The sequence below is a fragment of the Sceloporus undulatus genome, chromosome 5, assembly GCF_019175285.1.
Source record: "Sceloporus undulatus isolate JIND9_A2432 ecotype Alabama chromosome 5, SceUnd_v1.1, whole genome shotgun sequence".
Classification (NCBI taxonomy): Eukaryota; Metazoa; Chordata; class Lepidosauria; order Squamata; family Phrynosomatidae; genus Sceloporus; species Sceloporus undulatus.
Genome location: NC_056526.1, coordinates 167,636,231 through 167,662,819, shown reverse-complemented (window position 1 = coordinate 167,662,819; position 26,589 = coordinate 167,636,231). Strand labels below are relative to the sequence as shown.

The 26,589-nt window shown below is 38.8% G+C and overlaps 1 protein-coding gene across 2 annotated transcripts in view; it reads right to left on the bottom strand.

Annotated features, from left to right (window-relative positions):
* TBCK (TBC1 domain containing kinase) overlaps window positions 1-26,589 on the bottom strand; it is a 99,818-nt gene that overhangs the window by 21,019 nt on the left and 52,210 nt on the right. For both annotated transcript variants that reach the window (XM_042468469.1, XM_042468470.1), the window contains exons 19-23: window positions 25,935-26,018; window positions 20,464-20,549; window positions 14,646-14,682; window positions 11,828-11,989; window positions 5,441-5,616 (exon numbers count right to left, since the gene is read on the bottom strand). In XM_042468469.1, coding sequence (XP_042324403.1) covers window positions 5,441-5,616; window positions 11,828-11,989; window positions 14,646-14,682; window positions 20,464-20,549; window positions 25,935-26,018 — 545 coding nt within the window. The remainder of the gene's footprint in view (window positions 1-5,440; window positions 5,617-11,827; window positions 11,990-14,645; window positions 14,683-20,463; window positions 20,550-25,934; window positions 26,019-26,589) is intronic.

The following is a 26,589-nucleotide window of genomic DNA, read 5'->3' as shown; positions in this document are numbered from 1 at the left end:
TTGTTACACATCATCTGATGTTATTTTATGTTTCATAAACTAATAAATAACATTAAAAAAGATAATAGACAATAATTTTGTGGCTTTTTCTTCTGTGTGGCAAAATTCTCTCTTAAAAATCACTTCATGAATTGGTTCACAAACTGGGAAGTTGCGAGAGACCAGATCTCACTGGTAAAACACACACTTTGCATGCTGAAGATCCCAGATTCAGTTCATGATAAATCCAATGTAAAAAGGATCTGAACACAGGTCTGTTGAAGATTCTTGAAAACTGTTGCCAGACAGAGTAAGACAGGGCAAACATGATCCAAAAAGATGGGAAATAAGACTCTGTGGTATTGTGCCTAGTTATTCTGGATCACTTTGAGTTTGTGAATACTGAGGACGTGGACAAGCTGCCTTAAAACAGGCCATAGTAAAACCAATTTTGAAAAAACCTTCTCTGGACCCGTTGCAGATGAGTAATTACAGACCGGTCTCTTTATTACCATTTTTGGGCAAGGTGATTGAGAGGGCAGTCGCCTTTCAACTCCAAGCTGTCTTGGATGAAGCCGATTATCTGGACCCATTTCAAACTGGCTTCAGAGCGGGACACGGAGTTGAGACTGCCATGGTTGCCTTAGTCGATGATCTCCGTCTGAGTATCGACAGGGGTAATGTGTCCCTGCTGGTGCTCTTGCACATCTCAGTGGCTTTCGATACCATCGACCATGGTATCCTTCTGGAATGCCTGAGAGTTGGGTATCGGGGGCACTGCGCTCCAGTGGCTCCGTTCCTACCTCTCGGGAAGATTCCAGATGGTGAGGCTGGGGAACAGCAGCTCTCGTAAAAGAGAGCTAACATCGGGCGTCCCTCAATGTGCCATTCTGTCCCCTATGCTATTTAACATTTACATGAAACTGCTGGGAGAGATCATCCGGAAGCATGGAGCTTGGTGTTATCAGTACGCTGATGACACCCAGATCTACCCCTCCATGTCTCCGACTGACACAGTGACTAAGGACGGCACCTCTCTTCTGGATGCCTGCCTGGGGTCAGTAATGGGCTGGATGAGGGAAAACAAACTCAAGCTGAATCCAGAGAAAACAAAGGTACTCGTGATAGGTTCCCCAAGTCCTGACAGGGAAATTTGTCATCCAGTCCTGGATGGGGTCACGCTTCCCCTAAAGGACAAAGTTCGCAGTTTGGGAGTACTCTTGGACTCATCTCTACAGTTATCATCTCAAGTAGATGCGATGACCAAGAGTACTTGGTACCAGCTTCGGCTGATACGCCAATTGCGACCCTGCCTCAACCGAAAGGACCTTGAAACAATAGTACATGCACTGGTAACCTCTCAATTAGATTTCTGTAATGCGCTCTACATGGGGCTACCTTTGTACCAGGTTCGGAAGCTTCAGTTAGTTCAAAATGCTGCAGCCAGATTGGTCGTCGCAACTTCTAGATCAGATCATATAACACCGGTATTAAGATCTCTCCACTCTCCTATCAGCTTCCGGGCTCAATACAAAGTGTTGGTCATCACCTATAAAGCCCTACATGGCTTGGGCCCGTGTTATTTGAGGGAACGCCTTTCCCCATACAATTCGCCCCGCACTCTCAGAACTACTGGGAAATGCTTACTTGAATATCCTAAGACGAGTTTGGCATCAACTCGCCAAAAAGCATTTTCATCTGTAGCTCCCATATACTGGAACAAGTTCCCGGAGGAGATAAGGCTTAGTTCCTCTTTAGATGCCTTTAAGAAAGCCTTAAAGACCCATCTTTTCCGGTCAGCATATCCTTCTGATTCCCATTAGAAATTATTGTTTGTTGAAAGATGCTCTTTATGACTGACAGATGTTATTAATGTTATTAATGTTCTTATTTGTGATTTTAAGGATGCTTCTTTAATTATATGTACTTACGGTTTTACGTATTTTGTATTTGATGTATTGTACAATTGTATTTGATGGCCTTGTGAACCGCTTTGATCACTGCGGAAAGGCGGTATATAAATAAAGTTGTTGTTATTATTATTATTAGTGGACAAGACAGCCACCCTGTATTTCTTTTATGGCTGAAGCAGAAGGATACTGAAAGAACACAGATCATAACTTTGAATAGCTTTTTTCTTTTTTGGCAGAGGGGGGAGAAATAGTTATGTAAATAATTCAGAAACCTGCAGTTCAAAAACAACAAAATGTCTGTTTATTCTTCCCTACATGTATGTTTTGCCACAGTAAACTGATAAGTTACAGTGGGGCCTCATAAGCCTCAGTTATTTCCCTCTCGAAGAGAAATGAAGCCACTTGAAGCACTCTTCTTGAGGTACGGCATGTGCTAGGATGGAGAAAGATACACTCAATAAAGCAAAACAGAAAAAGAGTCCCATTGCTGAAAGTGTGTTTGTGTTTCCTTTGTATAACATACCATCGACATTTGCTTTGCACTATGACAATGGGCTTCAGGAGTTTACTTTAGGAAATGATCAGCACACTGAGGGGAAATGCTGCTCATGGCATGAAAATAATTACCATATATAAATAAAGACATTTGATGTGATGTCGGTAAAATTCAGAGTGTGTTGGAGTGTGAAGGGAATTGTAGAGAAGCAAAGGAGTTCTGCTGATAAGGTTGCTATTTGGCTCAGAGAAAGTACAAACTTTTCATCTAGGCAATATTTGCAGACTTTTGTTTACTAATTCCGCACATTTCTACTGATATTGCAACTACTTCAAAGGGCTAGCAGTAATTGTTCATAAGAAGCAAGTCTTATCCAACAGAATTGGTTTACGTCTTTTTTCCAGTAAAAGAAAAATATGTATTTTTTTCTTTTTTAAAAAAAATGTGAATATTGCATTTTTCAATGGCGTATCATACCTCAGATCTTTATAAGAACATATAAGACATGGAACATACCAATAATCAACCAAATTTTAAAGGAAGTCATGAATTGAGCTCCACACAAAGGAACATGTAGGCAAATTTGTTAAGAAAATAGGTTTTGAATTTTTGTACTGCTACTTATATATCTTCCATCAGTATTTTATTGTATGTTCCAAAGCTAAAGGTGAAGATTTTTTTTACATTAAATATATCTTAATGTTCACCTCTGTCAATATCAAACAACTACAGTATACAGGAAAGCAACATAGAAAGTAAAGACCTAGTAATTAAGCTCTCAGCATATCTTCCATGTTACTGTTAAAAAAATCAAAACTGATTCCAAAGATGACAGACAGAAAGTACTTTTATACTTTAAGTCTTGTCAAAATATTACAAATAGGTTTCAAAGAAAATGAGGAATAAAATTAACATATTTCTAGGGTAGAGTAGACAAAGCTCAAAAATGTTATCTGGTTTCAGCTCATTTCCTTGACTGTCATCTAAAAGAGGACATTTCCACCAAAAAACAAAACAAAACAAAACAACAAAAATACCTTTCTTCAAAATATATTTCTATAAGTAGATGCAGATAAGAGGGATATAGAATATGTAAGCTACCTGCTTACAACTAATTGTTTTGTATATATGTGATTGGCTTCCAAACTATAGCCTTCCTAAATGGTACATTTCACAAATTCCATGGGAAGGGAAAATGAATCCTTTCCCACTATTATTCCTCAGTGGAGAGAAAGCTTATCCAGCAGCTCTGTGACTAGGCCTTAGTAATCTCGGTTACAGAAATAAAAGGCCCAACAGAAACAGTTGGAGAATAGGAGTGGAGAGAAGCCCTGGCACAAGATGAAATACTTACATTGGCACATTCTTCAGAGCAATTTTAGGATCAAAATGATATTGGAACATAAATATAGGTCACATGGCTATCAAACCACAGAACAGCTCAGAGTTCAAAATGCTTGAGAAGTCAGTAAAGATAGAAAAAGGTATTATTTCCTGGGGAAGCTAGCTTACTGAAATCGGCTGGGTCATTCAGAACAAAGATACAGTGCAAGCTCAACACAATAAATATTTGACAGAGATAGCCAAGGAAAGTGGAATGTAATGAAATTATATAAATATCTACATTTGGTTATTAAGAGTAAAATTAAGAGACGTCAACACAAATAAAAACATACATCTTAAATGAAGTCTCTCAATATGATGTAGATCTATTTTCATACTCAGTTCTACAGGAGATGAGATGGAACCATTGACTTTCCTCACATTATTGGACGACAGATCTCATCATACCTTGCCATGATAGTTGGGCTGTTGGTAGTTGGAGTTCAATAATATCTAGAAGGTCGGAGGTTCCCCATTTCTATACTATATGCAACCAGAACCCATTCAATCACAAATGTCTAAAGTGCTTGTCAAGTGCCATATTCTAAATGGAACTCTCAACCAGTTCTGAGTTTGTCTCTCAACAGCACCCTAAATTAAATGTCTAGTCCTGACCGACTGTATGGAAACCAATGGTCCCTTTCTTCCTAATTACCTGACCCATCAACAGGAATAGCACAACTCTTCTCCAAGAAAAATGTGGCCCATTTCTTTAGTATTAAATATATATAAACTTTTGTGGTATTAAGCAAATCTTTCCAAGAAAACCCCATGACAGGTTTGCCTAGAGCAGTGATGGCAAACCTTACAAGGACTGAGAGCCCAAATTAAAAGGCCTTCCAGCATCGGGTGCTACTCGGTGCTGGGGAAGGGACTTCCGAGTAGGAACGGGACTTCCAGAGCAGGACCTATGCTTTCTGGAGGCAGGACTTCCTCCCACCCTCCTGGGACTTCAGCTGCCTCTCCAGAGACAGTTGAAGGCTGGGGGGGGGGACAAGAGGGGAAGAAGAGGAATAGGATCGCACCTGTTCTTCTTCTCCCCCCACACCCTCCTAGGTCTTCATCTGCCTCTCCAGAGGCAGCTGAAGGCTTGAGATAACCTCCTCTTCCCCGCCCTCTATGTGCCATGAAAAATGGCTTCGCCAGTCATCTGTAGCACATGTGCCATAGGTTTGCCACCATGGCCTTAGAGTGACCATATGTCAGAAGCAACTTGAAGGCACACAAAACACACATATTAAACTGTTTTAAAGTCTTATAGTAGAAGAGTAAAGACATAAGGTGTAGAGTAGAGTAAGAGTAGAGTAAACTGTAAAAATCTTGAATATCACAATTATTGAAACACACATTACTATGACAAAGTAATACATTTATACAGACAGTTGCAGAACACATTTCATCCCAGGCTTCCTCAACCTGAGGCCCTTTCACACTGTCCAATTATAGATTCATCCATGGCAACATCCCATGGACTCCTGATGTTTGATGATGCACTAAAGCAGTCTGGCTGAGTATCCTAAATGACCCTCTCCAAAATTTCATAGGATGTTGCCATGGCAGTTAAAATGGAATCAAAGCACTAAAAAAGTGTAGTGTGAAAGAGCTCTGGTGTTTCTACTTAATAAAACATCAAGCTTTTCTGTAAAAAACAACAACAACAATCACTCACCAGGTCACTTCTTGGTGCATCTTGATAGTCCGATGAGAAACAGGACATTAAACTTCTTGTACACGTTACCTCACTGGCTTGCCTGGGATGCTGGGCATACTGTCTGTAAGTAGCACTTTTAGGAGTCCAACAGAAAAGATTGATAGATTCACGGACACAACGTTCTATGTCAATTTCTGAAGAGAGGAGAAGAAGATGGACAGAAGTAAAAAAGTAAGCATTTCTGAAGCCAGAGCAAAACTGTGGCCAAGAGGCAGTACATGTTTTAAGTAACTATGTAATTCTACCATGAATTTTTAATTTTAATTTTTAGCCTGCTTTGTAGATTTGTAGTTAATTAATCTAACTGGAGACAAACAATACTTCTTTCCTGTACCAATATGCAATCAAGTGGAAATTTCAAATGATAATTACAGAGCAATAAAAGTCATACTAAGGTTATTCCAAAAATTCAAGTGAATGGTAGGTTTTCAGCTGCAAACTCTAATTATAATATGTAGGCAATTTGCAAATTAGTAAAATGTGGCAAAAATCAGGGCAAATGGTGATGAATCCTAAATGTCAAGCATGGCATCCTTTAGCATGATGTGAAGCCTGAGTTTAGTACATTTTGTCATGGTTACAGTTGTCAAAGGAAACTGAGACAAACCAAATCAACTAGTGAAACAAAAGTTCATGAATCTGAACTTCAGAGGCCTGATGCTATTTACCAAAATCATATAATTGCTGCTGGGAAACAACAAAATTGTGATGCATTTGATATAAAAAGACTTGAAGCTTATATAATCTTAGCTGAAACGTAGCTTCAAATTGCATGAAATTATTAGGCCCACTATTACTAATAGTCTATATGTCCAGCACTGGCCAAATTCAGATTGTTTTGTATAGTTTCAAGAGAATTAGGCTCCCACTGAAAGTGCCCAGTTTCAAGTAGCCAGTAACTTGGCAGTCACTGATCCGGAGCAGCATGTTACATTGTGAAGGCCATGTGAAAATTGCGAGTGCATACTTTGAACAGCCACCCTAACAAGAAAAATGCATCCTAGACTAACATCCTAAATTAAATGCTAATTTATTGTATGCAAACTATGCTCACCCCTTCACTAAACAATGGATAGAGAGGCAATCCTCTAGAAAAAGGACCAACTTTTCTTTAGTATAGCCAGCCCCCCATATCCAGATTTCACATCCACCGATTCAACCATCCACAGCTTGAAATTATTAAATAAATAAATAAATCCAAAAAGCAAACCTCGATTTTGCCATTTTATATAAGAGACACTATTTTACGACACTACTGTATAAAATGAGACAAGAATCCATGGATTTTTGTATCCATGGGGGGTTCTGAAACCAAACCTCAGCAGATACCAAGTATAAAGTAGCCTGTCTTTGTTCTTTATTGTTGCTGTTAACTGCCCCTAAGTTGAGCTCAACCCATTGTGACCCTTGGGTGAGACACCTCCCAGAACCCCTATCTTCCACTTCATTGCTTAGTTCCTGCAATCCCATGCCCATATTGAGTCAATCCATCTGGCATGTGGTCTTCCTCTCCTTCTTCTGCCTCCTATTTTACCTAGTATTATTGTCTTTTCCAGTGATCCATACCTTCTCATTATAAGGCCAAAGTACACCAGTCTCAATTATCATCTTGGCTTCTAATGAGATCTCTGGCTTGATCTGTTCTAAGACCTATCTGTTTGTCCTTTTGGCTATCCCTGGTATCCTAAGCATCTATCCTAAGCACTAAGCAGTGAGTATTTAACGGTAACTGACCATAGATATATTGCATGGTATCAGTGGGGTAGTGAATCTGTTTCTGGTTTTAGTTTGAACATTCAATGAAGCACCTCAGCTGCTGAGCTTATGAGGATACGGTCTAGAACTGTGGATAGCTCTTAAAAAGTTTGGACTAAAGCATGTAATGGATTCCCAATGCCAGTGTCATAGGAGCCCCCAGCTGTAACAATGCTTAACTTTTAAGATATATGGCTTTTGCTGCTGTCATCACAACTTCATCATACTCCAGCTTCTGTAATTATAGCAGACCAGTATGACTTAGCAAACACCACAGTGGATTATCACAGGCAATATTCAAGTTCAAATTGTATAACTCTAGGCACCCCTAACTGCCAGTAGTTTTCAATTGCTAAATGACTTGAGTATGTAGGGTTCCTATAATCACATCTGTTGCACAGACTTCTTGTCAGTATGTGGGTTGAGTGTGTGAGACTGATGCATCGTGTGCACCACCCTGAGCTATGTGAAGGAAAGACAGCATAAAAAGATTTTAAGAGAGCAAATAATTGGAAAAGGTTTAAAATGAAGTCCAGTCAAGTCTACTTCCATTTCTCAAATCACTGCCATCTAGTCTGGAAATCATCTAATGGCCATTCACTAAAATTAAGTCTGGTTAATAAACTTATTTCCTGTAGGTTTAATGAACTGGAGAAAGGAATCTGCTATGTAAATGGTGGCAACTGGATGGCTGTCTTTTTCAACAGAAAGCCAATAATTAATCTTTTTGATTTGATAAACCTGTCACACATGGATGGAGAGACTATTAAGAGGCAGTAGCAACTGGAAATGCCATACCGCAACTCACAGTCACATCCTGCATTCTTAAAAGCCTTGTCAAAATATAATTGATAAACAGCAAAGCCACACAGACTTCAGAGGGATTCCATAATCTCCGACAGCAATTTTAAACTTTCAGTCTGTATTTTATGGGGTTGGCAGAGAGTACATAAAGCACCAAGTTAAGATGGCATGCAGGTGACAACCAAGGGGTACTTTTACTGCAAAGCACTTGAGAGCCTGTCTGCAAAGACAGCTCACATGAAAAAAAGTGGGTTAAATGAGTGATTGCTGAGACAAAATGTTTTATAAAATACACAGTAAAAAGAATATATAAACAGGACAGTGTGTGAGCGCATAATCTTGTCGGGTCTGTATCATTTAATCCATACCAGAAACCTGTTCCTTTCAAACAAACCTGAATTCCAAGAGGGAATGTAGAAAGACAAATTGCTTGTCACTCTCAGAAAGAAGGAACGGTAACAGCATTGGATAAACCTCACTGCCCAAGTATTTTACTTATTATCCAACAAAACTAGCTTCAGGCAAGCAAATAAACAAACAAATAACCTAACATTTTCGGGTGTGGTGGGGAAAAGAGGCCATACACATTGCCTGCAGAAGTTACCTTATTTAACATCCTCTTGCATATCAAAGCAAATCTTAGTTATGGTTTTTGCTCCATTCTTTAAAATGGTTGATGCATTTCTTGAACTTTTAAACCTCTGCTAATAAGCAGAGTTCTTTAGTTGTTGTAGAATATATTAAAAATACAAAATAACAAGAAAAATGTAACTGACCATGCCACAAATAAAACAGTAGCAAAGAATAAAAATATCACAGCATATGAAATCATAATAAACCTAATGAAACCATAATAAACCTAATACTTTCTCTACTGAGGTCTTATCTTTTCTAAAAGAATAATCTATTCTCTTTTACACTACCCAATAATTAGTGCTTCCTGGGTTCTGTATTAGAAATATAAAACAGGAACAATAAACAATAACAGAAGACTGCTCAAATAAAACCAAGATAAAACAAGCAGCAAAGAATGAAAACATCAAAACATATGAAGCTGGAATGAAAATGTAAAGTCGAAGGCTTTCATGGCTGGCATCCATAGTTTTTTGTGGGGTTTTTCGGGCTATGTGGCCATGGCCAAATAGCCCAAAAACCCCACAAAAAACTCTGGAATGAAAACCAGCAACAAAATAAAATGATGCTAAGATATACAAGCATTAAAAAGTAGTTCTTAAAAAGCATAGGAGAATTAAAGACTAGATAATACACCACTCTCCACCTAACACCAGAATGTTTTCTGTTAATGAAAAATGGTTTTACAGAAAAGCCTTCAAACTTTGGGTGAACACAAAAATGAATGATCTGCATATACACTTCAGAGATACCCCAGTAAATCCTAGAGATATTAAAAATCAGGTAATTAGCACTTACATTTAGCAAACAGCACTTACATTTCTATACTGCTTCATAGTGAACTAAGCACTCTCTACTAAGTGGTTTACAATCTGTAAGCCCATTGCCCCCAGTAAGCTGGGTACTCCTTTTAGCGACCTATGAAAGGATGGAAGGCCGAGTCAACCCTAGGGCTTGGGATCAAACTCACAATGTTGTGGCTGCAATACCGGCATTTAATCCTTGTGCCCTGTCATGCCATCCCCCATGTTGTTTTAATTGAACAATCACCCAAGCACTTTATTGGGGAAGCTGAAAAATTCCTCCCCTACTCATCCTGCTGACAGAATTTCCACTGTTCAGAGAACATTCCATCAGTGGAGGGACACCATCACATACAACTCTATATAAATACCAAAGACCAGTAAGAGAAATGATTGCTGTTGTTGCTGTGTGCTTTCAAACCATTTCTGATGGTTGCAGGGTTTTCTTGGCAAGATTTGTTCAAAGGGAGTTTGCTTTTGCCTTCCTTTGAGGCTGAGAGAATGTGACTTGCCCAAGCTCATACAGTGGGTTTCCATGGCTGAGCGGGGATTCAAACCCTAGTCTCTAGAGTCATACCAACAGTCAAACCAGTGCACTATGCATATAGGAGATTTGGGGTTTTCTCATATTTATCCTTGTAAAAAGGAAAGAATTAATAACCGAACGTTATGTAGATACAATTCGAAGGTGTGCATAATTAAAGGATTCTCAGATTTAGGTAAATGACATTAATCTTTCAGGCGTTGACATTACAGAAATCTTTGGTAAGGAGGTGTATGCTAACAAATCATTTTCCTTCTGTACTAAACTTGGCTTCTTGATCCAATTCTTCGCTGTGAGCTATTAAATATTGGCAGCTATGCATAGCTTCTGTTTCACAAATACCATTATTCACCTTTGATGAATTTTTGAGGGATGTTTTATAAACACATCTGCCTCTGGTTCCTCAACAAAGCCATCAAACAGAAGTGACTCGGGACTAGGCAGGGACAAAAAAAGAAATCTTCTCATAAACAAGCAACTCTTGTGTCTTTTTCTTGGAACAGAAAGAGGAAAGCATCCACCTTTGGAGCGGGGCAAATCAAGCATCCAACACTCTGCCAGTTTTTCCTGCCTGTAGGGAAAATTTCTGGAGAAGCTGCCGTTGTTTCAAACAGGGCTGTGCGGCTTCCCCTGTGATCTGATGTGTACCTAATCTCCTACATTTCAGTGAAGTTTCTTAGATTTTCAGAGGTGCTGTCATCTGTTGATATTTTCTAATGCCATCATTGTAATTCTGATCCTCCTTTGGAGGTTATTAACTAATGGGAGATAGATTTCACTCAATATTTCAATGACGCTAAAAATAAGTTGGGGGGAGGAACACCTTACTGGGCCATGGAACCTCATCAAGTGACCTAGGGTGAGTTCCCATACTGCAACTACTTCTAATACTTTCCCGTCTATTTTCCAGTCTACTGTACATGCAACAAAACTGGAGCTCAGGAGAGTAGAATGAAGGATTGTTTCTTCATTCATGTGTGCTTCTGAATTGTGTAGGGATAAACAGTATGAGGCAGAGAAGTCCCAGTTTTCCTTGGGAACTTGGTGCTCAAAGTGGGGGATGGGGTAAGCAAGGAAATAATAGCTTCAGTTGCACACACTCTTTGGAGGAGTTTGAGATGGCTCAAAAGCCATGTGTAACACAGATGAGTCCCAGACTGCTTCCTGAGTGGGGGAACAGTGCTGGAATAAGGTCTGCAGTTACCCTGCACTACTGAAGTACTACTAATACCTCCAAAGTACAGTGTAGCTGATGTGATAATCCACATTCCTCCAACTCCAAGCTTCAGAAGAAGGGTGGGGGTTGAGATCATCACACTGCATTTCAATGTAGTTAGAACATGTCAGAAGTGCGATACAATTATGTATGGGACAGATACCTCACCCATTCCAATTTCAATGTTTGTAGGAAGGTTAGAACGCATTGTACTTGCCAGATGGTTGGATATGTGCCATGGTAAGTACAATTGAAGAATCCTGTCAGTAAAGATTACTTTAATCTCTATTAGACGTTGTATGGTTCTACATTTTGGCATGTCCACATTTGATTCAGTTTTCTCATATTGCTAAGCTCATATAACTTAGTCAATTTGTTCCTGCCCTAAAATTCAAAGAAATACTGCCTACAACTAATGTAATACCTCTTCAGAGCAGCCGAACAGCCTATTTGAATCAACTGTTTTACTCTCTCTTCTGATATCATTCTCTCATATCTATATCTATGAGAGAGAGAAAACTGGAAAAAATATCTTTCAGAAAACATAGCACCCAACATGGAGACAAGAAAATAAAGACAGATCTAAATACCTGGCAAATCAGAAAAGAGCAAAATGCATTCATTAAACCCATTAGAGAGAAGCCGGTCTCTTAGCTGCTGAAGAATAGCCACTCCAATACAGAATGGGAAGGAAGAATTCCCAAGTAGTAACGTATCCCACAAATGAAAGATTTTGTGCAAAGGAAAAACATCTGCAAGGTGAGAAAAATACACATTAGAACAGCAATATAATTTTTAATAATCTGGCACAACTAAAATGCTTACTTGGTATATTAGCAGCTTAATTAAACAAGTCTATGGATCAATTATTTAAGAAAGAACTCTGCTCAACTGGATCTGTTGCTTTGGAGCAAAAGTAAGTATGTACAACAGAGGACAAGGAAAAAAAACCACTTAGAGATTTTCTGCCTCTGAGGACCTAGTCGGGAAAGGAAAGCATAGCCTGCAAGAATGAAAGAGCCAGTGTTGCATCCAAAGATCTGGACAGGGATTGAGGAACAAAAGTCTGCGTAAACAGGACGACACAGGTTGATGTACAATTCCTGACATTTGTGACCTAAACCTAACTGGATAAGAGACAGAATACGCCAAAGTCAATGAACAGGCAAGAAGAAAGGCACCAAATATATTATATGAGAAGGAAGCTGAGGAAAGAGAATGATGGCTATGAACAAAAAAATTAATTCACCCTGTTTGAGCTTCAGTATTATGACCACAGAGGCTAGGCAGAGAGAGTTGATTTTACAACTTGTTGTACAGATAAGGGCATGTCATTCACATTCACAGTTGTTATATACATTAATTTAGTAATTCCCAATGTGGCAGTTATTGTTATACCTCTCCTCAAGAGGGACCTGAGGCATAGTGCTATAATCACCAATGCCCAGAAGAAGGTTGAAGGAAATGGGACTACAATCAGTCTTACAGGAGTAATATTATCATGTGGTCGAGTTGTCCTATACTGTTTGAGTATGCACAGTATCTTGTTTTAAAACAGTGTGTTCTGCTAATAATATGATTATTAATATAATTATCCACTGCTAGATTTATTCACCTGATTCAAGACCCCAAAGTTCACAAATTTAATCATGTATTCAAATAAACAGGGCTACAATTTAGTGATGAAAAAGCCACTTTGAGGAACTGGGTGTCTTTGTACTATTGTTTACCATGGTGAACATGGGCTACAGTGAGATTTGGGCTATTCCCTCCACACATCCTTCTTCCTGCATGGCTCAGACTATGATTTCTGTTCAATTAAGCCACAGCTTTACATATCATATGAACCGGGGACGATGGCTTAACAGTAACTACTGAACACTCCCAAAACAAGATCATTTCTAGTCATGGTTTACAAAGCTGGCTAGTTAGCATTAACCATTATACTAGTCCATCTGAAAAGGGAAGTCACCGTTAAGGAGAAGTGGAAATACATAATGCCCCCAGAATCCTTCTCCAGACTATGCAGTACAGGGAAAACATGGGAACACATGGTCCCAAGGCTTATGGAAGCATGTGTACATCATGGTTAACCACAGTTTGCAGTGATGAGCAAACACAGTGTTTAATCAATTCCGGGAATACATTAGTAAAATAATTAAAATACTTACAAACCTTGAGTTTTTTGTGGAGTTTTTGAGCTATGTGGCCATGTTCTGGAAGAGTTTATTCCTAACGTTTCACTAGCATCTGTGGCTGGCAAAACGTCAGGCATAAACTCTTCTGAAACACAGTCATATAGCCCGAAAGCCCCACAAAAAACTATGGATCCTGGCCATGAAAGCCTTTGAAATCTTGAACTGGTTGTCAATCCTGTATGTCACACACACACAAACACACACACGGCTATTTTTCTACCACATTTGTGAGTTAAGTACAAACACTATCTAATATTGTTTGAAAAGATTTGTTTTTGTATGTACATTTATCACCCTCTCCAAGGACATAAATTCAATTTAGTCATTTCGATATTATTAAAAGTCTAAATAAGCTGATTATAAATTCTGTCCCTTTTATATAAATACAGGCACATGCATACACCCTGTACCTCAAGGACTTTCATCTTTTTTTAAATACACTGTATTTATGCCAAAGCATATTACTGAAGACAAAGTAAAGGAATACATGATTTGTGTTAGCATTCTCTACCCATAAAAATATGTCTTCAAGGGCATCTTTTTTTCTATAAGCATATTTTCAATTTTCTAATGCTTAACAGAGATGCCATGTGAGCAAACCAACCAGACAATACAGATAACAATTTATCAGTACAGTATTTTACAATGACTGGTGATGACAAGAAAGTGTAGGACAAAAGGAACAGAAAGTAGTTGTCACTAGGACAGCTATATACAATAATTTCAAAACTGGAAGCAGTATGTGTGTGTATGTGCCCTCAAGTTGCCTGTTGACTTATCATGACCCTATGAATTTAATGGGTTTTCTTAGGCAAGGAATACTTAGCAGTGGGTTTTGTCAGTTCCTTCCTCTGAAATCTGGTCTACAACACCTGGCATTTGTTGGTGGTCTTCCATTCCACTAACCAGGATTGACCATGCTTTGTAGTATGTTCCTACCTAAATCTTCTGTCTACCATAATTCTTCAGTAAAGAGGTTCACAAAGGTTCAAAGATCAACACATCTATGTATGTTTAGATCAGAACTAAACACCACTGACTTTCTTTTATAAAGGAAAATTGGATCCAGAACAGTACCTCCCATGCCTTGCCCCAGGAGAAGGTCATACCAGTTCCTTCTTCCCCACCCACCATTACTTTACATAGACCCCCTAATATTAGACAACAACAACCCTTAGTACAGAAAAAAATGAGAAAGTATCATACTCACGTGTAAACATTGTGAGAAACCAAGGAATGGCATACAGCTATAAAAATGACAGGAATGGAAGAAAGAAAAGCAATGTTAAAACAGATCTTTATAAATTTCCAATCACAATAGTGTTCTAATTCTGAAGCTTTTGACTGTAATGAGTATAAGAAATTTGTTAGGATTGTAGTTAAAAACCTGTTATGGTGATTTGTTATCAACACTGCAATTTAAACACTTAGAATCTGTATTTGACTACTTTTGCTAGTGTAGTGTATAATGGCTGTAATTTAAGCTTCATGTAGGGAACCTAATACATGTTCCATCATATATTCTTGCTCATTACAAACATTTTACATGGTTTTTCTATGTACGAAATTTCTTGTACAAACTCAAAATGGGATGTTCATTCCAGACTCTTCCCCATTTCAGAACTCTGTGTTGACCTATAAAAGCACTTACTCATAGGAAAAAAAATGATAGAGGGAAGAAAAGATGCTTTCACCTTTACACAGTACAGTCAGCCCTTCTTATACACAGATTTTCTATACACGATTCAAGCCAAGCCATAGATGCTGGCGAAACGTCAGGAAGAAACTCTTCTAGAACATGGCCACATAGCCCGAAACCCCCCCCAAAAAACTATGGATGCCAGCCATGAAAGCCTTCGACTTAATGATAATTAGTAAACACACTTTAAAAATAGTAAATGAGTATATGGTTTCATCATCAAGGATAAAATGGCTTTCCCAGGAAAGTGCACCATTTTACAAGGAAGAAAAATAAATAGTAAAGTTATCAAAACAAACTATAATCATTTTTTTCATATTATTTCCTCTTACGGAGACAAAAACAGATAAAATCTACCAAATAGCTGCTTCCCAGATTTGCACTGAAGAAAAGCAGCAACATGGAGCAGCAGCTGCTTGAAATGTATTCTTATTACACACTGCCCCCTAGGAGTCTAACTCAAGTATGACTAGGAATTAAGACTAAATTCTTATTGCAATATTTCTTTAAAAAATTGTTTTTAAGATGGAACAAAGAATCATAGAATCATAGAGTTGGAAGAGACCTCAAGAGCCATCCAGTATAACCCCCTGCCATGGAGGAACATACAATCAAAGTACCCCTGACAGATGACCATCCAGCCTGTGTTTGAAAACCTCCAAAGAAGGAGATTCCACCACTCTCCAAGGGAGTATGTTCCACTGTCGAACAGCATTTACTGTCAGGAAGTTCCTCCCAATGTTTAGGTGGAATCTCTTTTCCTGTAGTTTGTATCCATTGCCCCATATCCTAGTCTCTCAGGCAGCAGAAAACAAGCTTGCTCCATCCTCAATATGACATCCCTCCAAATATTTAAACAGAGCTATCATATCACTTCTTAATCTTCTAAACATACCCATCTCCCTAACTCACTACTCAAAGAGCACTGTTTCCAGACCTTTTACCATTTTGGTTGCTCTCTTTTGAACACACTCTATATGGTCACAGCGTTTTTGAATTGTGGTGCCCAGGACTAGACACAGTATTTCCAGGCAAGACCTGAGCAAAGCAGAATAGAGTGGTACCATTACTTCTCTCGATCTAGACTCTGTACAGTCGGCCCTTCTTATACACCTATTTTTTATACACGGATTCAAGCATCCATGGTTTGAAAATGTTCAAAAAAAGTATAAATTTCAAATATCAAACCTTGATTTTCCATTTTTTATAACGAATACCATTTTGCTATGTCATTATATTTAATGGGATTTGAGCATCCATGGATTTTGTTATCCACAGGGGATCTTGGAACCAAACCCCAGCATATAACAAGGATCTACTGTATTTCTATTCATGCAGTCTAGAATTGCATTTGCTTTTTAGCTGCTGCATCACATTGTCGACTCATGTTCATCTTGTGGTCTACTAGGACCTATTATTATTTTATTTATTTACTAGGACCTAGATCCCTTTCATATGCTTTCTCTGTAACAGCTATTATCTCGCTTCTGCTATTTTCCTCTCCCTTCCTGGACCATGACCTTCAACTGGCAGAAGAGATGAGATGACAACCTGTACATGCAGCTCTTTCAGTTTCCTACCCAGAGCCTGACCGTCCCTGATGATATTCTGTAGGCTGTGCCTTGCAGTGTCACTGACCAAAAGGAAGGGGTAACAGTCAATAGGCTTGACAAGTCTTGTCAGTCACAGATTTTTTGCCCAAGGAGATCACACACCTTCCGAGGCATCTTCTTGGGCCCACAAAACACTGCTTCTGTACTCCTCAGCAAGGAGCCCCCCCCACCTCATGCCTCCTCTGAGGCTTAACAGCAGCCATTTCCTATACTGATTCTACCAAGGTCTCCTACACTTTCCCTGAGGACTGGCTCTGCTGCTCGTCCTCATCATCACTGATGAGAGAGAGAGAGAGAGAGAGAGAGAGAGAGAGAGAGCGCTTCCAAGTCATTGTAAAAAGGAACACCAGTGTCAAATACTTTGTTAGCTGACATATGCCAGTAGTGGATACTGATCAATGTAGGACATGGTGCAGAGGGTTGCATATGCTGCCCCAGGAACAAGCTGGAAAAAAAAACATTTAAGATTTAACCTCTAACATGCATCTCCTTCCACGTGTATATGTGTCATTCTCTTCTTTCCATCAGACCTGAAGCATGTCAGAAAATGTGTGGCACTCACCGTTTCCCTCTTGTGGTTTCTAAATAATGCAGAAGTAGAGTAAATGCTAGGGCCTAAATACTCTAATGGCATTAGATTCTGTCTGATCATGGAAGCTAAGCAGCGTCAGTCCTGGTTAGTACTTGGATGGAAGACTGCTAAGTAATCCCAGGTGCTATAGGATAGGTATTTGGGTCATTGCAGGTTATGGATCTTCCCTTGGCCCCGTTTTCAACCCCAAAATGCAATCTAATGCCATCTCTGCATTCTGCATCCTCCCTCCTTGCCACCCCAGAGTGCCTCATACACATGTAATAATAATAATAATAATAATAATAATAATAATAATAATAATAAATTCCACACCTCGGAATGCCAGAAAAGGATGCCATGCATCCTTTGCTTTCCCTCAGCTACCCCTGAATTCATTACAGACAGTAGCAAAAGCATTCTGTATCAATTTGCCAAATTGGAAAGAGAAACGATTGTAACATTCGTATTGTAGCATTCACAAAGAAAAAAAGCCTCCTGCAAAGTGTAGAGCTGGAAGCAAGGAAATGAAAGGGAAAGTGAACAGGCAGGCAGCCACATCCTATCTATCTATATATCTATCTATCTGCAGCAAAGAACATGCACAAAGTCTGTCAAAAATAATAATAAAAGAGAGAAAGCTGCCTGGTGCAAGAGCAGAGGTTTGCTCTGTCCTGTGCCCTCCTCTTGGCACCCTTTCTCCAGTTCTGCCCTCTGCCCTCCCTCTGACCTAAATCCCTCCCCTGAAATTGCCCCGATCATGATCGGGGGCAAGTTCATATTCGATGAACCTGTTTTTTCCCCAAAAGATACAGCTTTTACCCCACTTCCAAATGACCTGTGTTAAGGGGCATTTGCCCCGAAATGGGTGTGGAAGCCTCGGATTCGCTTGTGGGCGATTTGGGGCAAATATGAACTTCACATGCATAATTCGGTTCCTGATCCAGCGTAAAAGGTAGTCTGAATGGCCCCTAAAGGACGACAGTTTTGGTGGTAGCATCCTTTTCAATATTCTTTAGTTGTGGCATTATTACACAAAACCAACAGTAACACTTATTTATTTAATCATTAAGTTAGGTCCAAAGTTTCTTGTAACAAATAAAACTGGGTTTATGCTAAGAACTGTAATGGCTAAATAGAACTAGAACCTCTTATTTATTGGCAAGAAGAAAACTGACTTGTATTCATAAAATGCAGATGAAAGAAAGCAGGAATAATTTAGGGGTACGCATCCTCTTCTTGGTGGTAAAGGTCATTTTGGTTATTATTGACTTGTTTTCATGTTATAAGGCTGAGAAACATAGTAATTTTTTGTTGTTGGATATATCAGGTTAATTCTTACAATATGCAAATGAATGTCTGTTCAAACAGAAGTTTCCTTTCTCCTCTCTTCTTCAAATTTGCTGGATAGTCCTCCAACATGCCAGGAAATAATTTCTTTGTGCAGGGGGCTTTGTTTGGGGGAGGATTTGATCCACTGGTAATGTTTATTCAATTGGCAGAAGGATACTGTTTTATACTACCTTATACATTTTTATAAACTATAAGAAGATTTCTAAAAATTGCTTTCTCCATTTCCCTTACTAACCTGCTTTATATACTACTTAATGTGGGTATTAAAACAACTGACAACGCTTATTGTTCAGTAATGTTCAATATTCTACAAGCTGTGTACTATAAGAGAGCCAAGAAAAAAACTCTTTTACAGCAGTAACCTGAGAGATTAATCAGCATCCGATTTGATAGGATTAGCACTCAAACATGAGAATCTGGTTCATATCATTGCTGAAGTGTGTATCTTTCACCTTGATGGATCCTGAACTGTTACAGGTACTGAAATACAATGAAGATTTTCTTTTCCAAATGACAAGTGGGATTGCTATAAGCTGCAAACCTATTGGCATGGACAATGCAATTTTGAATATAACTTATTTTCTGGGTAGTTATATAGTTCTTATCACCTCTTTACCAGCTTCTAAAAATCCTTGCAGCAAAGACTGTGAATATTGGTACTGAGGGAGTTTCCAGAAAATGAGGGCTGATCAGTGTATCTAACAGCAATTCTAGATAGCTAACAGATCATTAGATCATCATTGTAATATCTAGGTAAGACCTAAATAGCATTCTGCTCATGGAAAACTGTGAACTTTGGGTTCAAGAGGCACAGATAACACAGAAGGAAAAGAACTCCCAAAGAAAGCTGTTTGTGCAATCAGGGCACAGCTTTCAGAATCCTTTGGGGAAAAACATGACAGTTAAATGATTTTAAAACCAGTAATAAATATTTGTAGTATACATATTGTCTGGAATCCTGTTTGTTAGTCACAACCAGAGTAGACTCATTGGCTCAATTATTGAATGGCAAGTCAACACATAATTAAATTTCATTGATTTAATGAGTCTACTCTAGTCAGCCCTAATAATATGATTTAGGCCATTGTCTGTTATGACCACAACCGTATGCCCACTTACTTAGGTGTACACCTCAGTGAACTCAATGGGACTTACTTCTAAGTATACATGTATAGGATTGTGCCATATGACAGATGACAGTAGATATCTCAGATAGGAAAGAACAGCTAGAAGTGGGGAAAAGCTCAAGAGATTAATTGCCACACATATTGGAAGTCAATAGCATGTTAAGTGACATAACAGCTTTCAACAGAACACCTAGCTCATTGTAATGGCAGCTGCTATCATTTTTCAAAACCTTTTTGTACAGGCTGAGTCTCCCTTATCCAAATGCTTGGGACCAGAAGTGTTTTGGATTCTGGAATACCTGTATATGTATATATATTCAGAATGAGTTATCTTGGAGATGGGACACAAGTCTAAACACAAAATTTCTTTTATGTTTCAGATATACAAATAGCCTGAAGTTAATTTTATACAATATTTTAAATAAATGTATACATGAAATAAAGTTTGTGTACATTAAACCATCAGAAAGGAAAGGTGTCAGGACCTCAACCACACAAGCAAAAGATTTTGGAGTATTTTGGATTTGGGAATTCCTGAAAAGGGAGATTCAACCTGTATCACATTTGCTTGGGACTATATTATGTATAAACAAATCTTTCAGATGGACTCAACTTTCTTCTCTCACTGCATTAATTAAAAATTTATTAGAAGCATTTTCACTTACATCCGGAATGAAGCCAATTTCGTTGAGATGGTTACTCAGCTCGGGGTCATGGAATGCAATCATCTGAGAAAACACTGTTAGGTATTCTGATGAGTGAGAAAAAGGAAAAGATGTTTCAGAATATCTTTCCCTGGGAATTTACCCTCAGGAGCACAGTCAAAGTTTGTTTTGTGGAACTGCCATTCCAAGAATAAAAAAGGGAGACAATCTCAAAATACTCACTACAACTGATCCATAGCTGCACAAGAGTTATGGTTCTTTTTTCTTATTCATGAGTGTAACTAAGGGGGAAGAAAATGAGGATACTGCCCTTCAAACAAAAATTCTGTTCTCCCAAATGAAATTTTTCTTCAATCCCCAAATTTCTAGTGTTGCAGAGAGTGAGATACTGAAAAAATGTTCACACACAGAATTCTTGTATTTGCTGTTATATTTTCTGTCTTATATTTCCTTACTAACTAGAAATTGCATTTCTACATCTACAATTGAATCTTATGTTGCTTGTATGCTGGTAATTTGGGGAATGAAGGAAAATTTCATTTGGGGTGGCAGAATTCTTATTGAGGGCAATGACCTTATTCTGTGCCTTTCTGTAGCTATACCCGTTTTTATTTTTTCTGAAAAAATTCTCAACCAAACAGAGAACATATTTTCTTCAGGAGATACTTTTTTGGATATTTTATCTCTACTGGTGCAGGGCAGGATTAATACTTTTACATGCCTTTTAATAATTTTTTTTACAGTTGCTAAAAAACAATCCACTTTCAGTTTGGGTTTTCCAGCTATTAGTTTATGCCAGTTTTCATTTATATTAATAATAGTTCACAGACATACACTTGAGCTGTATCAAATCAAAGGATGTAACATCAACAAAGTAGCATGCAACAGTTTCAAGACTAACAAATTTTATTTGGCACCAGTTTTTACAGGCCAATGGTTATTCCAGCTCAGACATCAGATAACCCAAAGGGAAGGTATTTTTACCATACATCAAAGGAGTCACAGACAGAATAGGCAAAGTGGTGAGGAAGCACAACCTTCCAATGGTTTACAAACTGATGAAGAAAATCCAGCAAATGCTGCGCTCAGCCTAGGACCAGAGAGTCCCTCTCACAGCCGCAGGAGTTTACTGCATACCATGCAGCTGCAGACAAGTCTACGCAGGGACCACCAAACACAGTGTGCAAACAAGAATCAAGGAACATGAGAGACACTGCAAACTGGGTCAGCCAGAAAAATCAGCAGTAGCAGAACATGCCACAAACCATCCTGGGCATAAAATACTGTTTGAAAACACTGAAGTTCTGGACCATGCCAACCACTACCATGTCAGGATGCACAGGGAAGCCACTGAAATCCACAAACACCTGGACAATTTCAACAGGAAAGAGGAAACCCTTAAAGTAAACAAGGTTTGACTACCAGTCCTGAAAGACAGCAAGATGAAGACTCAACAAATGCAAATGAGAAATCTCCCAGCAGACAATGAGCACTAAACAAGCAGACATTAATCCTCTTGTGCAGACCCTCACACCCTGAGGCCTGCCATTAGCAACAAAAACAATATACATGCAAATTCACTCCTGCCTTTCCAGGTCACACATTTTATATACCCAAGTCCTTTCCAGGCAAAAATTCTCTGAAGATGCCAGCCACAGATGCTGGCGAAACGTCAGGAAGAAACTTTTCTGGAACATGGCCACATAGCCTGAAAAACCCACAAAAAACTATGGATGCCGGCCATGAAAGCCTTCGACTTTATATTAACACAATTCCTCTGGCCATAAAAGGGAGAATGATCCTTTCTAGAAGACCCCAGGAATAGCGATCCATCCTTTTAATAGTTTGCAGGTGGGTGTGTACATCTTTTGTTTATTTATTTCTTGCATGTAAGAACAAATAATTCCAAAAGTTTTGTCTCCATGGGCCAGAACTATAAACACATCCTTCCTCACTAAGATCAAGGCAATGTGCGAGTATTCTTTGCACTCCACAGCTGAAGAGCGGGCTGCACCACTGAATTTTAAAAATACCAGTTTTTCAAAACTAGCAGTGGACCTCTGGATTTGTACCCCTCCATTTCTTTAGTATTTTGGGCAGCCCATGAAGGATATCAGGGGCAGAAAATTGGACCTTTAGACTCACAGTAGCCCCTTCCCCCAGCTCTACAGTTTGAAAATAGTGCATGCAATTGCCCTCTACTTTTTGTTTATTCACAAGTGAGTAAGGGGTGCAGGTGGCTGTGGTGTTCATTGTAAAAAAAACTAACAATGAATTCTGAGATACTTTAAAGATTGTCATGTTCAGGAAGTTGAGGGCCTGCCACTGGACAGATGGGCTTTAGAGTTCTTGCTAGCCAATGTTAAAAGCTGCTCAGAGGTATGAAAGAGTTAACTTGTACTAGTTACCTTGTTGGATACTTTTGGCATTCGTTTTGTAGTTTGAGATTCAGAAAAGATATGAAGGCTGAGAACTAATGAGGGAGTAAACTGTTCTTTGTTGCTGACCTGCTTGTGCAGTTCTCATACTTATGGAGGAGATGGGTCATGCTTGCATACTTTGATTTTCTTTGTTTACTTTTGCACTATATAAACCTTGAGAGGCCATCATTTATCATCAAATAATCTTATGCCATAGCAGCAATGTGTGTCAGTGTCTGCCATTGAAAGAATCCTGAAATAGGCCTGGAAACACAACCTGTTCCAGATCAAGACATCAAGTTTCTTTCAGTATAAATTTCTGTAGACTCACTCCATCAGATGTGATGACTGCATATAAAGTTAGATGTTTAAACCTGATCCCATTCTCAACTTCCCTTCCAACATTACAACCCTTGCTAAAGGAAGAGGGGGAGGGGTGCTACCTATCTTAAAAATATCCACTCTGAGAAATATTGGGATGGGAACACATGAAAATGTTAAATCATGTATAACGAATGGTCTTGATCCAGATCAGGGTTGAATATGGATGTGCTTTGATATAAGTAATTTAAAAGTACAGGTGCAACTGCATACACTGTCTTTAAAGTAACATGTAGCTTGGGCCCAAGACTCTGCAATTTTTCTTTCATTTTCCAACAGAAATGGCTTTTGATCCAGAATTGAGTATACAAGCTTTTAACTGGATATTTTAAATGCTTTTAAATTATATAGACAGTTAAATGCTATTTTAAATATAACTTTTATATGTTTTAGCTACCTGTAATTGTGTTTTTGGTTTTATTTCTTTTTATCTTCTAAGCCACCTTGAGTCCCAGCTTTGGAGAAAAGTGGAGTATAAATAAAGTAATACAAGACAATACAACACAACACAAGCTACATTGTGAGCAGAGCAGAAAGAATATTGGGTAAGAATTCCCTTCTCTTATTTTTAATTTTGCCCCAAAGCTTCAATTAGAACTTTTATTCTAGTATGAAAAACCAAAAGACTCTCTAAGCTATGGAAAGGGTTCTTACACTATTTAGCTCTCTTCACACATGCAGCATTAACATACTTATGTCCCTAATATATTCACCAACCACAGGTAAAGTATTTAAATCCACTAATCACATAAACTCAGCTATGTGCTGATGAAAACAAATTTACAATTAGCTTCCTGAAAGCACATTTCTTTTTAAACAAGAAATTCGTGCTCACAGTGGTTCCTCATGGATATGCTACACCTTGTTAAAATGTCATTTTTATTTGAATAGCTTGGCTCTTAAAATATAATTGCGATGTGGGATTACATGGTTAATTAAGTGACTATTGAAAGCACACATCCACCTATGAAAACCTAACAGCTGGATTCAGACAAATAGCACTAGTTCAGATGATACAAATTATTCCCTCATTTAATTTGATATCCTATAGGTATAAATCTTTAACTGGTCTTGCATGTTCATATACAAAAAGTGTACAGTATTGTCAAAGCCTATACTGTGGCTGTGTAGGACAAAGTTCTAAAATTGGAAATGCTATGATGACTCCAAGGTTAGCAGTTTCCACTCAATGGCCTCTAGAAATGCTGAAAACCACCAAGGCATATAGCCAGAACAGTATGGAGGCACTTATTTATAAGCACACATTTTCGTGTGTGTGTGTGTGTGTGTGTGTATCCATGCACACCATTGCCAGAATCATGGGGTAGCACACTGACCCTTTTTTGAATTGCTACAATCATGAAAATGGAAATAACCATGTATTTAGCTCAGACCTTGGAGACTATGGCTCCCACAATCCATCAGCCAGTGACCAATACCCTACTGGTAAACTTAACATACTTTTAGAGACCACTGTATGCTTTAGTAAATACACTTAAAAAGTAGCAAATGAGCATTCTGTTTCATTATAGTAGCAGGGGATAGTAGTAGAGAATAGTTTAATGGCAGGACACTAATCTGACTATAAAAACAGCAGCTTCCTATCTTCCCAGTGGCTCAGAAACAATCATATATAGCAACATCATCTAGTAAAATTTGCATTTTACATAATCCATATTCTCAACCCGTAAAAGTCACCCTGAAAAGGAGCAATAAAAAAGTTCCTTTTCAGAAGTCCCTTTGAAGTGGCGGCAATGGGCCAGAATGGGGATGCACGTGTGCAGTTGCTATGGCTCTGGGGCATCCCCGATCTGCCCTTTTTGGGTGGTCTGTTTTGCCCCTATGTGAAGAAAAGATGTTGTTGCACAGCCATGCATCTAAGGAAATAGACCAAGTCTATAAAAGTCTATGGTACAACAATATTTTGCTCAGTTAGTCACAAAGTATTACAAGATCTCTTTGCATAAAGCCTAAGGAGTACAACACAAGGTCTCAGGTTCAATCTCCTGTTAAATTTCAACTGTTAAAAAGATCCAAGTTCACAGAGCTGGAAAACAGTTCATGTGCTTCAAAATGTCTACTGCCAGAATAGACCTGGACCAGTGACCCAGACTCTCTATAAGGCAACTCCATGGGGTTCTTCCAAGAACTTTTGCACAAGGCAGCAGAAGACATTTCACAGTGCAGTGCCACAATATACTGGATGTGAAGATTTCCCTTAGAACACAGAACAGCATTCCCATTCATACCCCAAACCCTTTTGTCTGTAGTCTCTTACAAATCTGACCCTGGAGGGAAGGCAGATCCTTGGAAATGGTCTCTTTTATAATACAGGACAGGGATGCTTCAAATGGATAAAGGGCTGCATTTGTGGAAGTCAACATTCTCCCATACATGAATGGGAAAGGAAAAAATTAGAATGTGAGCCACTGTAAATAAGATTACAGAATTACATTCTACAGCATATGAATGGCAGCAGATAATTTAAAGATCTTCATAAACAGCCAGCGAGAAGTCTTGATTTCTGGTATTTGTTATTATGGCTATGACAGTTTCCATTAGATTGAGAAGCAGATTACAAATTTAAAACTATATACAGATAAAGACACGCAACTGTATAAAGGCCTTTGGGGGCAGCTTATTAGAATATAATTTAAACAGATAACCTACCTTGAATCACATGTGAATTGTCTTTTAGAAAGAAATTATACAGGTATTTAGGAATAAAAGCAGACATGCAGGCATAGGCCAGAGCTAAAAGAGAAGGACAAAGAGAGTAATAACTTCTACATCTATCAGTTTATTTACTTATTTAATTTACAGCGCGCCCGCGCCATACACGGGCGCACCATACGCGGCCTTGAGCATACGCACTCAAGCCACGGGGTGCGCGTGGGGCAGAGTGTCCCATTCAATTGAATGGGCGCGCGCGCCCGTTGCGCCCCGCGCGCTCCCGCGCCGCCGCGCACGAGCCCCATTGTTTTCAATGGGGCTTGAGCATAGGCGGAATTCGCCTTACGCGGCGGGATCCGGAATGGATCCCCCACGTAAGGCAAGGGCAGACTGTATAACCTTCCTTGTTCCCAGCATAGGATTCAATGTGGCTTACAGACATTTAAAAACACAGTACAACTAAAAAAACAACCCCAAAACCCTATTAAAACACAATTAAACCTGAGTACTACTTTAAAAAACACATTAAAAACAGAAGTTAAAAAACATTGAAAGCATAACAAAATAAAAACACAATACTCCTTGACAAAAGCTCCATCTAAGCATATTAGAAAACAAATGGGTCCATACAGACAGGGCAAAATAAAGCTGC